The following is an 18,721-nucleotide window of genomic DNA, read 5'->3' as shown; positions in this document are numbered from 1 at the left end:
CACACAGGGCCATGTAGGTTTGGATTTTTTTTCCCCCCTAAATAATAAAAACCATCATTTAAAAACTGCATTTTGTGTTTACTTGTGTTATATTTGACTAATGGTTAAATGTGTTTGATGATCAGAAACATTTTGTGTGACAAACATGCAAAAGAATAAGAAATCAGGAAGGGGGCAAATAGTTTTTCACACCACTGTATATATGTGTATATGTATATATGTATATGTGTATTTTTTCATCATGGGATTTTCCTTGTTTTTCAGTTTTTGAGGCTTCTTGTGTGTACCATTTTTTACACCCAGTACTTACATGTTCACCTCAGTCAGTGAGACAAAAGCCCTCATTCAGTATAAGTCTAACCCTGGCTTATCCTTCCCCACTCTCTCTCCTCTCTCTGTCTCTCTGTCTTTGAGTGTAAACAGCACTGAGAAATGTTTGTGTTTCATGAATTAGTGAGGATTCCTGACATTGTGTGGTTGGGTGGAGTATGGTTATGTCAGATGGGTTCTTCAACTATGTGACTCTTTCCTGCAGGGAGAGGAGTGATAAAGAGATTGCACATGAGATCCAAGAGCTGTTGGTTAAACAGGCTGAACAGATCAGAAAACAGGAAGAGACTGATGAGGTACACGTTTGCTGTTTTTTTCCTCTCATTTAAAGTAAATCCTTCATATGTTATTAAAGCAAGCATACATAAGACATTTTATTGTAAAAAGATGTTTTATATAAGTTTCAAGATACTGATGGAATATTTAAAGTGATTTGTTAGTTGTCATAAGGTCTGTTTCACTTGTGTATCTGAGCCCTTCCCTAAATCATGTAAGACTTATTATTCTCTTACCCTAAACTCTACATTTATTCTTTATTTTGGGTTTTCTGCTCACTCTTTTAGCATGTCTGCATTGAGTAGCTCAGATTAGTTTTCCTAAAGTTTCACATTGGTCAGTCTTGCAGGGCCAGATGTGATTCTCAAATGAAAGAATATAAGTCTGGGGACAACCTATTAAAAAGTGTGTAGTGAATAGCAGCGAAATCCTGTGCTTCAATGGCGACACCCACAGGGGTTGTTCCTAAAACACATGCCCCCAATTTCCCCAGTCCATGCATTATAAATCACCTTCCGGGGAGGTTCAGGGACAGAGCAAAAGATATTGCACAAAAGACATGACGGTGAGAGAAAATAAAAAGCTAAAATTGCTTTTATACATTCAGGAAGTCAGTAGCACAAGGTAACTGAAGCTTAATAATTAATTTGTACATTAGAATAAGTGCTGCAGCAGTGGAGACAGACAGACAGACATGTAGAGTTTAGGTAAGCACTGTGGTCTATGAATATACTATGTATTAAAACACAACTTGGTCATTGCATGTTTACATTTCCAATTAGATGGTAATGTTAAATTTGTTTAGTTATTTGATTTAGATGTGCAGTCAGTAGGTGAATGTTGTGCAGCCTCATGTATAAACGGTGCGTACGCACAGAAATGTTGCGTGCGAACGTTTCCACGCTCAAATCGCGATGTATAAAACCTAAACTTTGCGTAAAGCCACGCACATTTCCACACTACCTCATACCCTGGCATATGCAATTTCTCTGCTCGGTTTTGCAGACTGGCGGCACCCAGCGTCAAAGCAGTGCTACTGTTCCTGTGTGGTCACCCTTTCTTTCTTAGATGCACATTCCTGACACGGCTTTATAAATACACTGAAACTAACTGCATATTGTTTATTAGTGTAACGCATCTGATTGTAATTAACCTGCAGCAATATAATGGTCCAGGGAATAGCCATAGTATTCCAAATACCATAACTGCTTTAGCGTTGTTACTCTCACTGCATCATCTTCTTCTTTCAGCTGCTCCCATTAAGGGTCGCCACAGCAGATCATCTTTTCCATATTACTCTCACTGCACCACTCGGAGTATTTATATCACTGTATCTGAGTGGGGAATCACAACAGCAGCTGATTGGAAAGAGAATTATCGGTATACAGTTTCAAGCACACACTACCTCAGCCACGGCAAAATGCGTCAAAGCCTTTCCTGTACAGACCTCGCGTTTCAGAAACAGTTTCATCCCAAGAACTATAAACACACTCAATCAAGTGCTCCTTGTAGAACTGTTTGTATTTATAAGTACAATTACCCCACTGTAAACTTGCACTACAGTTATAATATTGCACAACCTGCACCACTTTATAAAGCACATATGATGACGATATCATTTTTAAGATGAAATGCAGCAAAATATGTTGTTTATAGTATACAGATAAAACTTTAACTTCATTTAAATAATCAGTATTGTTAATAATTAAACATGCGAGTACACGGTGCGGCAGCGCTAGCTAGTTCATGGATAGCTCCTTCCTTGCGCTTTATTATTGCTGGTGCTGACGCGACACTGGAAGGATATACGGATAGAATAATTAAACACGTACTACGAAGATATTTCAATGTTCCTTAAAAGTTTTGAAGAATCGGCGTTCTAAGCTTACAGATGGCTTAACGTCTATTACAGAGCTGATTGTGTGGCGATTGGGTATTTGGAGAAAGAAAAGTAACGACAGGAATTGGAGGTTAGTACGTTTGAAAGAGACAGTACTTGTGTAATAAATTATTTCATCGAAGGTCGTGCATGGCGCAGCAAGCCTCTTGCGTGAGATATGAACAATCACTGCGCCACCGTGTTCCCATGTTTAACAACATGCTTTCATTCCTATCATCATGAAAAAGATATCACGTATACATCTCTGTATTTTAATTATTCAGAGAGCTTGTAATATCACGAATGTAATGGATTCTGTGTCCTGTCGGAGAAAGAGAAAGAACGGAAGCACATAGTGATTCACACACACAGAGCACATAGAAGATCAAACAAAGAACAAAGCATTTAATGTCCTACTTTAGTTACGATGGGATTTGAGAAACTAGTAAAATAAACGATTTTAAGATGAAGTTTATGATGTTCTACTTGAATGACAAAATAAACTACGTGATTAAAGTGGAAATTGAGATTAAAGTTGACATTTCGTGCTTTTTTCCCCACTGTGTGTCTATTTTTTTTTTCTCTGTACCCTAATAAGCTTTCATATGACACTCAGACGGTCCGCTACAAGTCGCCTTTTCATGCCGACTTTGATATGTGACAACTTCTTTTTTACTTCGGGCACTGTGCGACTTTGTGAACTTGAGCTTTCGAGTTTCTCCGACACTATGTCACTCGATTAATTTTCTTTTGTTGATTATACCACTGTTTAAACCAACAAATAGGATGTTTTTCCTTTGCCTCCACTTGGTATTCGCTGAAATTCTTATATTTTCCCCCGTGCTTTTCCAATTGTCTTTACACAGAAGGCTATTTATATCTATTTGCATATTCAAAGAGGCATAATTCGGGGAGGAGTTAGTGCGGGACAGAAGGCGCATGCACGTGCGTTACTTTTCACGCTGATCGGGATTTATGTAGCAGAAGAACGTGGAAGTTTGCGTACGTACAGATTCCTGCATCTGGATTTTTCTGTGCATACACACATTCCCGCTTTTGTGCTTATGCCATGTTATAGTGTGAGTTCTACGCACGGCGTTATACATGAGGCCCCTGGTCATCTGCTGGTGGTGTTGGGCAGATTTGTTGATTCGGGTGTTTTCAGTACTGAATTCTGCATCTCTTGTGATTCTTTGTTATCAGCTCTCTTAACAGCAGTCCTTTCGTTGGGGTGTGACGCACCATTTAATTCAAATGCGTATTTTGTACTTAATATTTTCTTGAGTATGGCTGCCAGTTCTTTCATACTATCAGACTCCTATACTATATTCGTAATACTGAACAACAGAGATTACGCGTAACAACATATCCCTCACATTTGCCTCTTGTCTATTGATGCTCTTGAATGCCAGCGTATAATCTGATGCTACGGAAAGATTTTTCCCTTGCATCAGGTTATGTTTATTTTTAAAACATGAAATGTGCTCTGTGCACATGCAATACACATTTATGTCTAATAGGGTTTTTTCGGACACTTCAACTGTAGACAGTTCATTGTAAACAGAAGCTTGCACTCTGTGGGACCAGGTTAACAAGAGTACCTCTGATCTGTGCATTTCAAAATATCGCCCATACTTTAAGCGCTGCCTTCATGAAATTTTGGATTTGTTTAGTAATGTGACATTCAGTGAGTCATCTAATTGTTCCCACTCAGTTTTAAGCAAAATTTACTCACATTTGTCTCCAGATATATATTACATGTCTAGCTTCAGCAGAACTAGACATTGGTCAACTCATTTGTGACAGTGGCTGACCCAACATCATATATTAGCCATCTGTGAACACATACAGCACTCATCATAGAAAGAGAGACAATTATTTTAGCCATAAACTACAGTGCACATTGCCAACTCGTAGATCCCTTGTTTCAGTGGCAGAGAGTAATATCTGACCTTCCTGCCTACAGCCAAAACTGATGTCAGTAAGTGTCTGCATCTTAACAGGTCTTGACTGTCCTTTTTGGATTTGCATTTGGAAGCTAAACATTTTTTTATCTTAGTTTCTTTTGAGCAGAAAATAAAGCATCAGGATTAAACAGGTAGCTTACACAAATAATGTGGTAGCTAATGCAACATCTGTATCCGTAACATCTGGGTGTTCATCCTGGCAATACTGAAAGTTTTAACTACACATGTAAATTTTAGAGGATATTTTATGTATCTTTTTTTGCTAGGTTATTGCTCGAAAACTACAAGAGCAGGAGCTCAAGGATGAGAGGAGGAGGAAGAAAGTGCCCCATGAGGTCCCTCATGAGGACATGTATTACAAGGAAAATGGAGGTCAGGAATTGTTTATTTGTTAAACATTGTTTTTGCCCACAAATATCTGGAGTGGTAAGAATAGGATTCAGTGGGTATCTGCTATTCTTATTGGAACAAGAACTAGATAGTGTCTGGCTATGAGGTTAATGGAAGTGAGAAGAAAAGAGCAAGAATCATAAAGTTCACAGCTTTATTTTAATGCTGACTAAATGAAAGAAGATTCAATTTCGGATGTATTCCAAGTTCATATTGAGGGTTTTTGTTTCAAAAATATAGTCCAATATTGTCTAATTTTAATGCATTTATCAGTGTGATAAAATTATCAAAAGACATATTAGACAAAATCACATTGGCACATTATTAAGAGTAATTCATTCTTACAGTTTAGTGTATTCTTCTATAGTATGCCACTAAGCTTAAATATCTTCAACAAAATATAAAGGTTATTATATTCATCATAGCCTGTTGTTAACAGCTAAGAGAAAAACAAAAGTCACGATTGTTAGATACCAAGATACAATACCACTAGTAAGACTAAATGTAAAATCTGATCATATATGGTTGTCTAGCTATTTTTTTGAATTTTTTCTCTTTTTTTAAATTTGGGGGTACACGTATGAAATAATTCTAAAAAATTGTATTGTGCATGTGACATTTGCTCAATTAGATGCTCATGATTATAAACTTCTCAGTTTTTCCTGTTTATAGCTGAGGAGTGGAGTCAAACTTTTTTGCCCATTATTTCAGGCTAAAGAAGAGGAAAAATAAGTAGCTGTCAAACTTAAAAAATAATTTTAAATAACAGTTGGTGACACAGGAATTACGCACTGTTACCTGAAAACTCTGGAAATGTAGTCACATTTCTGTGCACATTCTTCCAATGTCTGTATGAGTTTTCTCTGTGTACCCCAGTTTTCATGCACATTCTAAATTCTGTTAATTTGTCTGGACTGAGTGTCCCCAACAATAAACCAATATCCCATTCACGTTCAGTTAGTGCTTTGTGTGCAGGGTGGCAGTTCAGTAGTGGAAAGGGAAGTACTGAAATTGTGAGATTCATCATAGATTTCTTCAAGTTCATTTTAGCCTTTTAGGATTGTAGTCATATGTGATCTGCAGACTTGCTCTTTAGAATACTTTGGTCTATCTTCCTGTTATAATTTTTATCAGGATTGTATGCACAAAAGATACTTTTTCTTATAATATAAGAAGTATATAAAATAATTTAAAATTATAACACTAAAGTATGTCTCAAATATTGATGTTTGTTTCATTTTGGAAAGATAATGACTACCAAAGCTCTTAATGGCCTCACTCCCATTTTTCTCTACGACATGTGTTTCAAGAGAGGTTGGATTTTCTTTATTAAATCATCTCAGCTGATTTATTGTTCACCGGTTATGTCAGAAATCCTTATTTTCCTTCAATCAACTTTTTATCTGATTTCAACTGCTTATGTAATCAAACAGTGTCTCTCTGCAGAATCTAGATTTTTTGTGGGGATTAATTGATTTGCATGCATTGTTAATTAATATCTCTCTTAAACCAAGATTACCTTACATTCCAATGTTGGCTTGTCAGAACCATAGTGTAATGCACCTAAAGTGAAAAGTCTCAGGGTTTCAGGTTGATTGCCAGTTTGTATAACATCCTTTCATCTCCTGTATAGGTTGGACTGCTAAATAAGTCTAAATTAGTGTTTGAGCCAAAGTTAATCTTTCTCATCTTGGCCTTTCTGGAAAGCAAGAGCTGTTTCCTTTTTCAGTGGTGTGTTCTTGGGGGGAAAAAAGCCACTACAGCCAATATTCATTTGATCACTGGGAAGTCACTGCTAATCCTTATGAACTGATCAAGGTGAACCTCCTCTTGCAACAAAGCCAGTCAGTGGTGTGGGGTTCCCCCATCTTAAGTGGTGGTGGGTTTTTCTGTCTCTCAAATTTCTTAAACTCACAGCTGTTTTCCTTTAAACCTTTTTTAACCTGAGAATATGACTTTTATTAGCAATGTTAATCATATGTTAGTCATCTAATCCTACATTGCCCATTTCCTGACCAGCATTTTCTTTTCTCCTGTGCTTTTCTTTGCACCTCGTTTTGTCTACCTGCAAATTTTTCACACTTTTTATGCACCCTTATCAATGTTACTGTATAATTTTGAGGTCCTGGAAAGCTGTTTTTGCTTGACTGTACAAATAATCTAGGGATGTGAAAAACTTATAATAAAATTGTCATCCCTTAAGTGATTTGTGTGAGGTGAGGTCAAAAGCCTATACATAGTATTTTGGTATAGTATGTTGCTAAAATATAAAGAAATGTTTGTGCTTCCTGTTTGAAAAACTTTGGTACAAAAAATGAACCATAAGTTTGGAGGACTCTGCACAAATTATCTCTTCATTTTCTTTAATCTGTCAGTTATTTGAAAGGTGGCTCATCACTAGCAAATATTAGCAGTCAAGCAAAGCAGCGGAATGCTTAGACTGGGAGCTGTCTTGAAAATTTAATGAAATGTTCAACTTCATGTTATCAGAAGTTAGTTTGAGAAAATACTAAATCTGACTGCACCCTGCATATTGGGAAAAGCATATTATTTCTGTCCAGCACTCTGTGAACCTTACACCACAACAATCAGTGTGTTTACATGTACACACACATAACCGGATTAAAATGAGTAATCCAGTTAAGACAAAAAACTGATTTCTTAATAATCCTAGTTTACATGCACAAGATATCAACTGGAGTTCTCCTTTGGCAAAACACTCCATCATTAAACTGGACAAAAAAAAGTTAAACATTATCATTAACCACCGTGAATTTGGAAATAAGCATGACACCTATGACAATTTTCTTGTATTTTATAAACATGTTTAGTCAAATTGAAGCTTGCTTTATAGGTTTCTGTTACAGGCATGCATGCAGCAAACTCTTTTCTGCTTGGCTGTGCAATTGAGCCTACAAAGGAACCCGATACTTGTGCTTCTTGCTTTACACGCAGGGCTGGTGGAATAGTAAAAATGCAGGTATTTTTACTTCAATAAGATGTGTTGTGCTAGGTTACTCATTACTTTAAAAAAAGTAATCGACTAAGTAAAGTAACGCACATTACTTTTAACATGTTTCTGTACTGCTATCGAGATTGTGCTGCTGAGTTTACTATTATACATTCAGCTCATCAGCATAAATTTAGCAATTTCTGGAATATTAAGAAAGATTATATCAGCCAGGGGAAGGAAAAATGTGATCGCCCAGATATTTGCTTCTGGGAATGTTGTTTAATGGACGCCTCTACCTGTGACTGCTGAAAGTGTGTGTGAAGCAAATATATGCACAGGCTGACAGAATGCAATGGACATGCGCAGATTACAAAAATTTTTAACAGTAGCCTGCTTATGGGTTTACAGTACCACATACAGTAATCGGGTTAGTCACTGAGAAATCTACCTCTGTTAATCAAGTTTCTCAGAGTCCAATAACCGATTTCTCTAATCAGAATAAGGGTTCTGTGAGCAATCAAGTTATTGAAGCACATGTACACATTCTACATTTTGTAGAATGTAGAATTCTAATTACATTGATCGTTAACCTGAATGTAATCTAATCTAGTCACGCTACTAGATGGCAAGAATTAAAAGCTGATTTAGATGTAAATTTATGATTTAGAAGGCTTTTCCATGTTCAGGGCTGTGAAAATAATTTTTAAGCAATAACAGCCTTTCATTATGAGCACAACACATAGTCTCAGGTCATTTGCTTTTGTTTTTATTTATTTTTCGTATATGCCTTCTTTACACCTAAGAATTGTGAATCTCAGATGGCAAACTGGAAGGGACAGAGTTTCATATTATTTTGATATGTTGTCTTGAATCATCAGTTTCCTCTTTTGTTTGAAAGCTGCCCTGAAATTGCCCAGTGGTCCTTCTGTGAACAAAATATTTACCCCAATTTCATGTAAACCAAGCAGCAGAACTTTAATCAGGACATCAAAAAGAGATTCACTGTTTTCATATCATTGTGCATGTTTGGAAATAGTTGGTCATTCAGGAAACCTAATACAGATATAATAAGCACTAGTTTATAAGTTCATAAAATATAATAATACATTTGAGTTTCCTCTTTAAATACTAGTTTGATAAACTCAAATTGGTAATTATTTACTGTATACTGTACATAAGTATTTTGCATTTGAAATATTGGGATTTCAATTTTTTAGTTCTAGTTATTTCTATTCATATATGATTTAATAATTTAGAGAACAGACAAGACAGAAAAAGAGTCAGAACCGGAGGATCGAGAAAATCATAGCGTGAAAACGAAAATGAGAAATCATCAGAGTCTTTGAACATAGCGAAAGTCAGAAAACCAGAGATCAGAAAAAATATATTCTATATAAAGGCACAAAGTAAGGTTTTATTATCTGCAGCTTGGATGAGAACATGGTGAATTAAGTGACCTTATAACTCCCATGGATCATGACTACAAATTCTTCTGATGCACCATCTGTTGGAATGGAAAATGTGATGCATACTGTATGCCATTTGGTATCATATTCATAAAGTCAGAGATGATATTTGTGATGTACCATCTGTTGGAATGAGAGAGACATACAGATATACAGACACAAAGACACTTGTCATTTTGTTAAGGTGGACTGTGGATTGTACTAAAGTGTAGTCATAAGGCAGAGCATAGGACTGATTGTAGTTTAATAGTGTATTTCCTTTTACTGTGAATTTTTAAATACACTTTCATCATTCAATCTGCTCTCACGTATAGCATGCAAATGCACTGCAAAAAAGTAAACTAATTTAAAACAAAATGTGGTTTTGACTCTTTCCAGTAAGAGTGAAATGAAGTTAAAAAAGACGGTCTAGTCATTTTCTTGCTTTTGAACTAACAATCGTTCCACCATCCGCTTGCATGTATTGCTTTTTTCCTAATTTCCTTCATTGTTGTGCTGTGCAAACTTATTAGTTTATTCCCATTGGCTGTGCAAACTTATTAGTTTATTCCCATTTTTTGTCATTACTAACCATTTTGTCTTGTTAACCTTCCTCGTCTTCACCTTGTTCATGATTATGTGTTCTCCTGCTGTATCCCTCATCTTCTACACCTTAGACCATGGGCGTCCTAGAAATCCAGAATATACACATCAAGAATACCAGAGCAGTCGGCAGCACAGACACCGTAAATGTGACAAAGAGTCTGACTCTAGAGAATCGCAGTCTTTTTTCTACAACAGCTCACATGATCAAAGATGGACATCTGTTCCATCTGCCTCATCTCAAAAGTCTGATTATGTCAGAGATGACACACATGGAGAACTGCAGAGTGAAAGAGTGGTGCGGAGAAAGGAGAGACCACAAAGACCTCCACCTCCAAAACATGATGGTGAATACAGAAAGAGGGGGACTCATGGAGACCCATGTTCAACTGGGAACCATCACTGGTCTGCAGAGGAGGACAATATAAGAGAGCTGAGGCATGATCAGCAGAAGCTGCCTGAGTGGCAGGAAGAGGTGGTTGAAAATGAGTGCTTGCACCACACCAAAAAGGAAAAAAAAGTAGAATCCTTGGATCTAGTTGAGGAGAAACTAAAGGGAAAATTGCACTCTCAAGGCACAGGTAAAAAGCCCATTTACTTCACTGGCTGACAATATTCTTGGCTTTGATGGTTTTAAAATAGAAGTCATATTTATTAATCATCTTTCAAAAGTGGCACTGAGCACCTAGGATGTGAGACATGTGAAAACCTGGAGTTTACACTGTTGGTTTTGTAAGGTACTGTTCATTGCCACTTCCTCTGTATTGTCACATCAAATTTGTCAAAAGTGACAGTGGCATCTTTTTGGTTTGTCTCTTTCCCTGTAGGCTTCAGAATTACACCCTTAGTTCTAATGCCAGCTATAAATGTTATTGTTAAATAGTGAATTGTTTTCTCATATTAGTGCTGCCTGATCACAGTATAAAGATGATCTATTTTCAATTGCAACCAGTTTGAGCTTGGTGATTTAATTGCTGATTGTTTGTTGGATTCGGGGTGGTATATCTATGTAGGAAGGAAATCCCATGGGGATTACAGTACACAAGACATGTTGGAATGTGTGGCACGGCTTGACCTGCAAGAACGAAGCCTGACTGACCTGGAAGTAGCACGTAGGATGCAGGAAGAGGAACTCCAGGTGAGAAACAGATTGTTTCATAACATTGTTGTCCATTCAGTTTCTTATTGACAGACAATAGTATAGCTAAGCACAGCAACAGTGCTGAGGTTTTACAAGTTTAAAGAATATTTTTTCATTGCGACTGAAGCACAGCATATCCCTTACTGGCTAGACTATAATATGAAGAGATCAGTTTTTCAGTGTAACTGATGAGAATATCTGTACAATTCTCTGAAATAGGTCATTATTTGTTTTACAGGCTAGTGAAATGGACAGGAGAGCTGCACAGGTTGCTCAAGATGAGGTACTTTTGAGCACTTGATTACTGTACATTTGATATAAAGCAAAATAAACCTCCACCAATATTTGTCCCTAGGTACTTGGCAGATATATGTGAACTTGATACATTTAAACATACAGTAATCGCAAAATTTTTACTCCCCTAGTACCAGCAGTGTATCACTTACTTATGGGTGGTCATTTTGTCAGATTATTTGATTGTGTAAGTTGCAAGTGCCTTTGATGTTTTATGTGTGTGTGAGAAATGTGCTTCACTTCTCCAGCACTTGCAATTAGCACAGGTATGATCAACAATTACATAATTTTAGTTAGCTCTTTTGTTTCCCCTAAATTTTTAATGATGAAACAACTTTGGTGTTGTAATAAAACACAGATTGTAGCTATTGTAGCTCATCTTTGCTTGTGTTTATGACAAAATGAGACACACATTATCAATATTCTGTCACTTACAGTATCACAAGCCTTTAAAACCCATAATAATTATAAGCAACATATTTTGGGCCTTCTGATGTCTAAATCCATCTAAATTTAGAATTGCATACTGTAGCATCTGCAGACCTCCAAAGATATGTGCATTGTGAGGATTACTTAGCTCTAAAGACTGACCTCTTTTGCCAGACTTTCATATTTTAAATTGTGCTGTCATGTCTATGGCCATATTTTCTGCAAATATATACTTAAGCAAGCCTCTAGTGTTTATTCACAACAACTATAATGTTTGATAATTAGAAGGTCCATATGATGATGTCTGTATCCTGCATTGACAAGGACTATATCTTGTGATTGCAGTTCTTCACAAAGAACAATCTTTTATTTGTTTGATAGACTTGAGTATCAATTTTACTGTACTCTGTTTTCCAGGAACCTATTCAGTGTTCACTTTGTTTTTATTGGTTTAGGAAATTGCTAGGCTGTTAATGGAAGAGGAGAAAAAATCATTCAAAAGATCTAAAGAACGGGAAAGGGGCTCCATGGAGAAAAGGAGGCAAGACCCACACTGGAAGGTACAGCGGGAGCCTGCTAGGAGGACATGGTTAATGACGAATGTTTCTGACTTGGTGGTCTTCAACTGTCATTTACAGGAGTCTCAGTTTAATTTCTGTTGGGTTTGTTCCAAGTTTGAACTGTAGACTCTGTATGATTTCCATGCCCCAGTACCCACTTCAATGAGATTTTTAGAAAAGAAATACAATTTTAAATAATCAAAATAAAAAAATTACAGATCTAAATAGATATTCACTACTGGTCAAAAGTTTTAGAACACCTCAGTTTTTATGGAAATGCATGTAGTTTAATATCTTGATACTCAGAACAAATAAACAATGGAAAATAAAACAATAAGTCGATAAATCATTAAGTATACAAAGTTTTATTCAAAGTTTTGCTTCATCAAAGCAGCCACCTTTTGCTTATATAACAGCCAAACCTATATGTGACATTCTTTCTATAAGGGAAATCAAATATTGGTCTGAAAGATCTTCCCAACACTGCTGCAGAAGGTTCCACAAATATGTTATACTTTTAGGTTGGTTTTAGTCCATTTCATCTCAAACTAACTCGATGGGGTTTAAGTCTGGAGACTGCGGTGGCCAGTCCATGTTTTGAAGTGCACGTTCTTGTTCTTTTCTTTCAATGTAGTTCTGACATAGCCTGGATGTATGTTTTGGATCACTGTCTTGCTGTTGGATGAACCCCTGACCTCCTAGATGTAGACCAGAAGTTATTGTGTGGTGCTGCAAAATGCCATGGTAACCCTTTTGATTCAGAATGCCAGTCGCTCTGTACAAGTCACCAACTCTTCCTCCAGCAAAAGAACCCCAGACCATCACACTTCCTCCTCCTTGTTGGACAGTTGGTATCACACACTGAGGAACCATCATTTCACTAACTCGGTTTGCATACAAACACACTGCGTGAACAACAGAAGATTTTCAAATTTTGATTTATCAGTCCATAAGACTTTCTTCCAATCTAAAGTAGTCCAGAGCCGTTATTTCAAGACCCTATTTTGTCCTTTAAGGAATGGCTTTCTTACTGCCATTCGCCCTGTCAAACGTGCAGCACAGTAGAAACTGAGAATTGTTGTTTTCGACAATTGTTAAGCTGTTCTTGAAGCTGTTGTGCGGTGAGGCGCCTATTGCACAAGCTGATGACCCTTAGTAACTTGTCGCTGATTGGGTTGTGACTCTGGTTCTGCCAGATCTCTTCTGTCAGAGTTTCTTCCGGTTTTCAATTGCCTTTGGATTGTATAGAACACCATACTTACTGACACTTTGTTTTTTTTTTGTTTTTTTTGGCAGTTTCTCTAAATGAAAGGCCTACACTTGAAAGGGTCATAATGCCCTATCTCATTTCATTTGTTAATTGCCATTTTCTTGCGATTATCACTGGAATTTACAACTTTCTACAGTGTAATATTGTCCAAGTAGTATTTCAGAGGTAGTAACACAATCTTTTCCAACTCTGCTTTAAGACAGACAGTGGGAGTTTTAAGTAATCAACAGAAGTTGTGACCTGTGCAAACTGTTTGCGTCAACTTTCAAGGCATGATTTACTTTAATTGATGCAGAACATTTGTATGTTGTATATTTGTTCCCTGAAGAAGACCCATTTGTAATATTCTGAAATTTCCTGTCTTTCAGTTTTTGCTAACCTAAACTTTAAATTTAAACCTCTGGAAGTTTACTACTTTTCACTTTTTTAGGTCATTTATTGCATTTCAGCGTATTAAATTTGAAGAAAACCTGGAAAAACTGGGGTGTTCTAAAACTTTTGACCGGGAATGTATGTGTGTGTGTATGTTAAGCAGGAAACAAATGAAGTTACTGTAGTTCCCTACTACTGATATCCTGAGACAGTGTTAAGGTTTAAACTAGGGTAGTATATGCAAACTGAAACTTTTTTTTTCTTGTTCTCCCCTCAGGCTGAACATACTAACGTAAAGCTTTACATACAACTATTACAATGTGACAGTAGTGCAGTAGCTTTCCCCATCCCACCCTTTGCATAATTTCTTTCTGCTCTGTAGTATTTCTGCAGAAGGGCTTCTCTTTCCCCAAGAGTTCTAAAAAGTCAGCTTTGGGTAAGGTGGCAGCAGTATTTTCAGTATTAAAAATCTTGCCTGAAGAAGGGGCCTGAGTTGCCTCGAAAGCTTGCATATTGTAATCTTTCTAGTTAGCCAATAAAAGGTGTCATTTTGCTTAACTTCTCACGGTATTAAAAACAAATCCCTCAACCCATTTTCAGATTTTGCATTCAGTTTTGTATCTCAAAGATTTAATAAAAAAGGACCAAAAAAAGTTTGAATGGATACTGCATTCTTTATTTATGTTTTGCACTTTTGTGCTATTAAGTGTCCTTCAGGAGGTTTTTATTATATTTTAAGGAATTAGTATACTAGATTGTTTTTATATAATGGGACATGACTATGTCTGAGCTTCAGGTTAAGTGTTTTAGTCATTTATTTGTAATGTTTTTCTTTCCAGCCAGGGCCAGAAGATGTGGTACGGCCACGAACACACAACACACACGAAGCACACCTATCTCGTAATGATAGGCCAATCAGGTGAGTCTGCTGTTGCTCACTCCCCTAGACTAATTTGTAAAAGTCAGGCCATGAACTATACCTCTGTAATGTTTTGTGTTCCATTGCACTAACCATATGTGTAGATCAATGTGAAGCCACACAGTTCACTAAGAGAACAGTACTTAAGTTCTTCAAAGGTGTTTGGAAATGTATTCAAAGTTATTCCTCAATACTTTTTATGTCTAATTCATTAATGCTAAAAATTGAATCATTCATTTCACAATTCTATTTAAAGTCCTATATTAGTAGATGTTGCAGATTATTTATGTTAACTTTAGAAATTTTAAAATATAAGTTTCCATAAGGGTTGGAACCTTTATGACCCTGACCAGTTGCTCCTCAGTGGTCCAAGCCTACTTTTTATAAAAACAGGTCTATTGTCTATTAGCACATGTTTTCACCTATATCTTCATGTTATTTCACATGAGCCTCTTTCCAGTCTGTGTCATTACTGAGAAGTAGGAGTACTGATCAAGGTAGGTAGGACAGTATCCATCAAAAACGTTGTGCTAATTCAGTGATATTTTCTCTTATGTAAATAATAAAGTGGGTGTATTAATTAATTATTTGACTGTGGATGGCCTCAAACCTTAAATCTGGCAGGACCATAAACGCAGTATTTTAAAATTATAGGCATTTTATTGTGAAAATAATAAAGGGTATAAGAAAGGTAATGACTACATGCAAATACAGTAAAAAAAAAAAAAAAAAAAAAACCTTTTCTGTACCGGTCTTCTGGTGCAAAAGATTAGTACAGGTTTCGAGTTTGCTTCCCCTAGGTACTGCTTTTATTTGTTTTTCTTAGTGTCATATTAGCATTCATTCCTATCCTTTCTCTTTCCTAAAGACCAAGGCTTTGTCTATTAGCACACCAAATACATATGTATGCATCATACCAAATATTGCTGTTTATACACTTTCTTGGTGTCGTCTTTGCTGTCAGAAATAATTCCTAAATAACTAAAACCACTATGCAGCAATAATTATACTCACGTTTTCAGTGTATTTATACTACTACTATTGTACATAGCCACTTATGTAAATCTTTTTCATGAGATTCCTTTTTAGTATCTCCGATGCCAATAAGACAGAGAGAACAAAGGTCTTGCACTGCATCTATTTGTCCACCCACATGCGTGCTCTCACATAGTGTGTAAAGATGTCCAGCCACTAAAAATCCCTAGTTCCTAGGATCCCAGTGACATATTTTCTGAATTCTGGGTTTGCAGCATGGAAAACATGCAACTTTAACACCACTTTCACTATTGCTATCCAGACAGATGCAAGATGTATCACCAATAAGGGTGGATGTCAGCATTTACTGTTGTGTAAAATGTGTTTTTTGATAATGTATATTGTGTTGCTTATTTTAAAAAAGAATTTTTATATTTATTGTTAAAGTGGCAAGTTGCCAGGAAGTATAGTTAAGAGTAGCACCTTTGATGCCTTTGAATCTTTTACTTGACAGTATTCTGCTAAACATGAAAAGGAGAATGACTCACTTACTCACTCATCAGTAAAAACACTATTTCCTGTTTAGTTAAAAACTTTGAGCAGATGGTACAGTTGAGTTAGTAGGTATCCACTAAGAAAGAATATGTCGATACATCAATATTTAGGGTGTGGCCACTAGAGGGTGCTCCTGATGCCCAAACCTGAACACACACAGATGCAGGATACAAGTTCAACACTCACTCTTTCATTTTTCTTCGTGGGAAACGCTTTCTCTCATTTCCCACCTTCACAGCACAGATCCAAAGAACAGTACATGGCACAACTTACACTTTCCTTCTCCCTCCGCCACTATTCCTCCTGGAAAGCTTCATTCTCTTCCACCCGACTCTGGCTTATCTGTGCAAGGCAGCTTGCCTTTTTAAGTCACACCCAGGAGCATTCCAGATGGCTCATTAGGGAGGTCTGGAATTACTCCCAGGTGTGGTGGAAGCCCTGGCTCACCCTGATGGCATCCACGGAATCCAACAGGGCTGTGCTGACAAATAGTATTTCCCATATAGCCCTGTGGAAATCTGAGGTGCTGTTGCAACCCAGGGGAGCAGTTCAGGGGAGATAGCACCCTTCAAAATCTATCTCTCCCTGTCCTTCCTTTCAGGAGGCGTCCCGGCCAGGTAAAGACACCGGCCATCCCTCACAAGGGGTTAAAAAAAAAATTTCTACAATAGAAAAACTAAATACCCCAAAATCTCAAACATGTCTTGACTGATTTGATTAAAATACGGTGACATTATGGAAAAAGAAAATTAGCAGAGAAGTGTTGTTTTAAGTTGCATTTTTTTTTTTGGTCGATATTTATTAGTATGTTAACTTGCATGCTCTTAGCAGCACTGACAGAGGGCTTTATGCAAATCAGTGATGCAGAAGAAGAGATTGACTGTAGCACTAGTCAATAGGGTGGAGGACAACTGAAGAACTGGTGATGTTCTGAACAGGAAAAACAGATGTGATCATGTTAGGAGTCTGCAGTGAAGTGTGAAATGTAAAATAAAATTTGATGAAGGTCATTGTTTAGAAGGTGCTACAAGCATTGTGTGCTAGTACCAGATGCTGTGACTATGAGCATTACTGTTGCTTCGCTACAAGCAAGAAAGGGAGTGAGAAAAGAAGTAAAGCCAGAAGTGGCATACGCAGATTCAAGACAAGGAGGATAGACAGTGTAAATTTAAAGTTAATGCATCCCCCCAAGAACTTCTCCATTGTAATATACATTTGCATCTACAGCCCCAGTAGAATTGTTTACATTAACATATGTGTCTGCTTTCTTGGAACAGCGATGCCATGCCTTTCCCCCGCACCAACCTCTGTTTCCCCAAATCTTTTACATATACATTCACATCTGTAGACTTTAAAAGTACCAGCACCAGTTTCTTCTACTTAAAACACTAGTGCAAACAACCCCACAGGTAAAGCATTCAATTCCCTGCATGGGCCAGCTAAATGTGCAGGATGTAAATGTCATTTCTGTTTGTAATAAGTTAAAAGTAAAACACGATTCAGTATTAGCAGTTTGTCTGTCCATGACTATGGCAAAAAAAATAGTATATACTCAAATTTTATATTATTCTTAATGACTATCTGTTTTAAATAAAATAAGATACTTTCCTGTAAAAGTGTGTTTTGCATTAACCATCAAAAAAGGCTAAGTCAATAGAAAAAGCAGAAATTCATCTAATGCATAAGTGTTTTACACACGTGTAATTGTGTATAGCATGTTCAAGAGTAAGCAGCTCCAGTGACCTCATAATATTATTTATTATTATTTGTCGGATTCCTTTATCCAAGGTGACTCACAACATTTGAGATACAATTGCTTACATTTTTATTCTAATTGTTGCACAGATGAAGTGGCTTGCTCATGGTCACATAGTGTCAGTAGCAGGATTTGAACCCACAACCTCAGGGTTTGAAGTTCAAAGCCTTAACCATTACATCACCCTGCCTGCCAATAATATTATACTTTCATAAAAACACTACAAATATTGTATACAGAAAAGTACTAGGTACGGTCATGCACTGACTTATGTTCTGCATTTGAGATGGTTATTTGGCCGTATGCTGGTCACAGTGTACAGATCATTGCAACTAGGCTCTGTGGGTCTGATGTGTGTCACTAGTATGCATACTTTAACTACCAGAATGAGGCAGCAGTCTTTTGGGCCTGTTGCTGGGACAGCTGTTGTCGTGTCCTTCACTCCTCCTCCCATGCAACAGCTTGGAAGTGCCACACAGCTCTGCTCCCAAAACCCCACAGGGAAACTGCTCATCGTTCATGCGATCAGTCGATGCTTCATGGGGCACCACGCATGTTTTGCGGAGTTGCATCACAAGAAAAACTCAATTTTTATTTGTTGGTGCTT

General features: G+C 37.0%; 1 protein-coding gene across 3 annotated transcripts in view; it reads left to right on the top strand.

Moving 5' to 3' along the window:
• The window catches only part of ccdc50a (coiled-coil domain containing 50a), a 167,988-nt gene that overhangs the window by 129,791 nt on the left and 19,476 nt on the right, over positions 1-18,721 (top strand). The window contains exons 4-10 of one of the 3 annotated variants that reach the window (XM_051922248.1): positions 536-626; positions 4,719-4,824; positions 9,918-10,424; positions 10,857-10,981; positions 11,223-11,267; positions 12,163-12,267; positions 14,749-14,828. In XM_051922248.1, the coding sequence (XP_051778208.1) occupies positions 536-626; positions 4,719-4,824; positions 9,918-10,424; positions 10,857-10,981; positions 11,223-11,267; positions 12,163-12,267; positions 14,749-14,828 (1,059 nt within the window). Of the gene's footprint in view, positions 1-535; positions 627-4,718; positions 4,825-8,419; positions 9,773-9,804; positions 10,425-10,856; positions 10,982-11,222; positions 11,268-12,162; positions 12,268-14,748; positions 14,829-18,721 lie in introns of those variants that run through there. The other 2 variants (XM_051922250.1, XM_051922249.1) reach the window with 2 other exon arrangements.

Source organism: Erpetoichthys calabaricus, chromosome 2 (genome assembly GCF_900747795.2).
Source record: "Erpetoichthys calabaricus chromosome 2, fErpCal1.3, whole genome shotgun sequence".
Lineage (NCBI taxonomy): Eukaryota > Metazoa > Chordata > Cladistia > Polypteriformes > Polypteridae > Erpetoichthys > Erpetoichthys calabaricus.
This window is presented reverse-complemented; position numbering and strand designations above follow the sequence as displayed.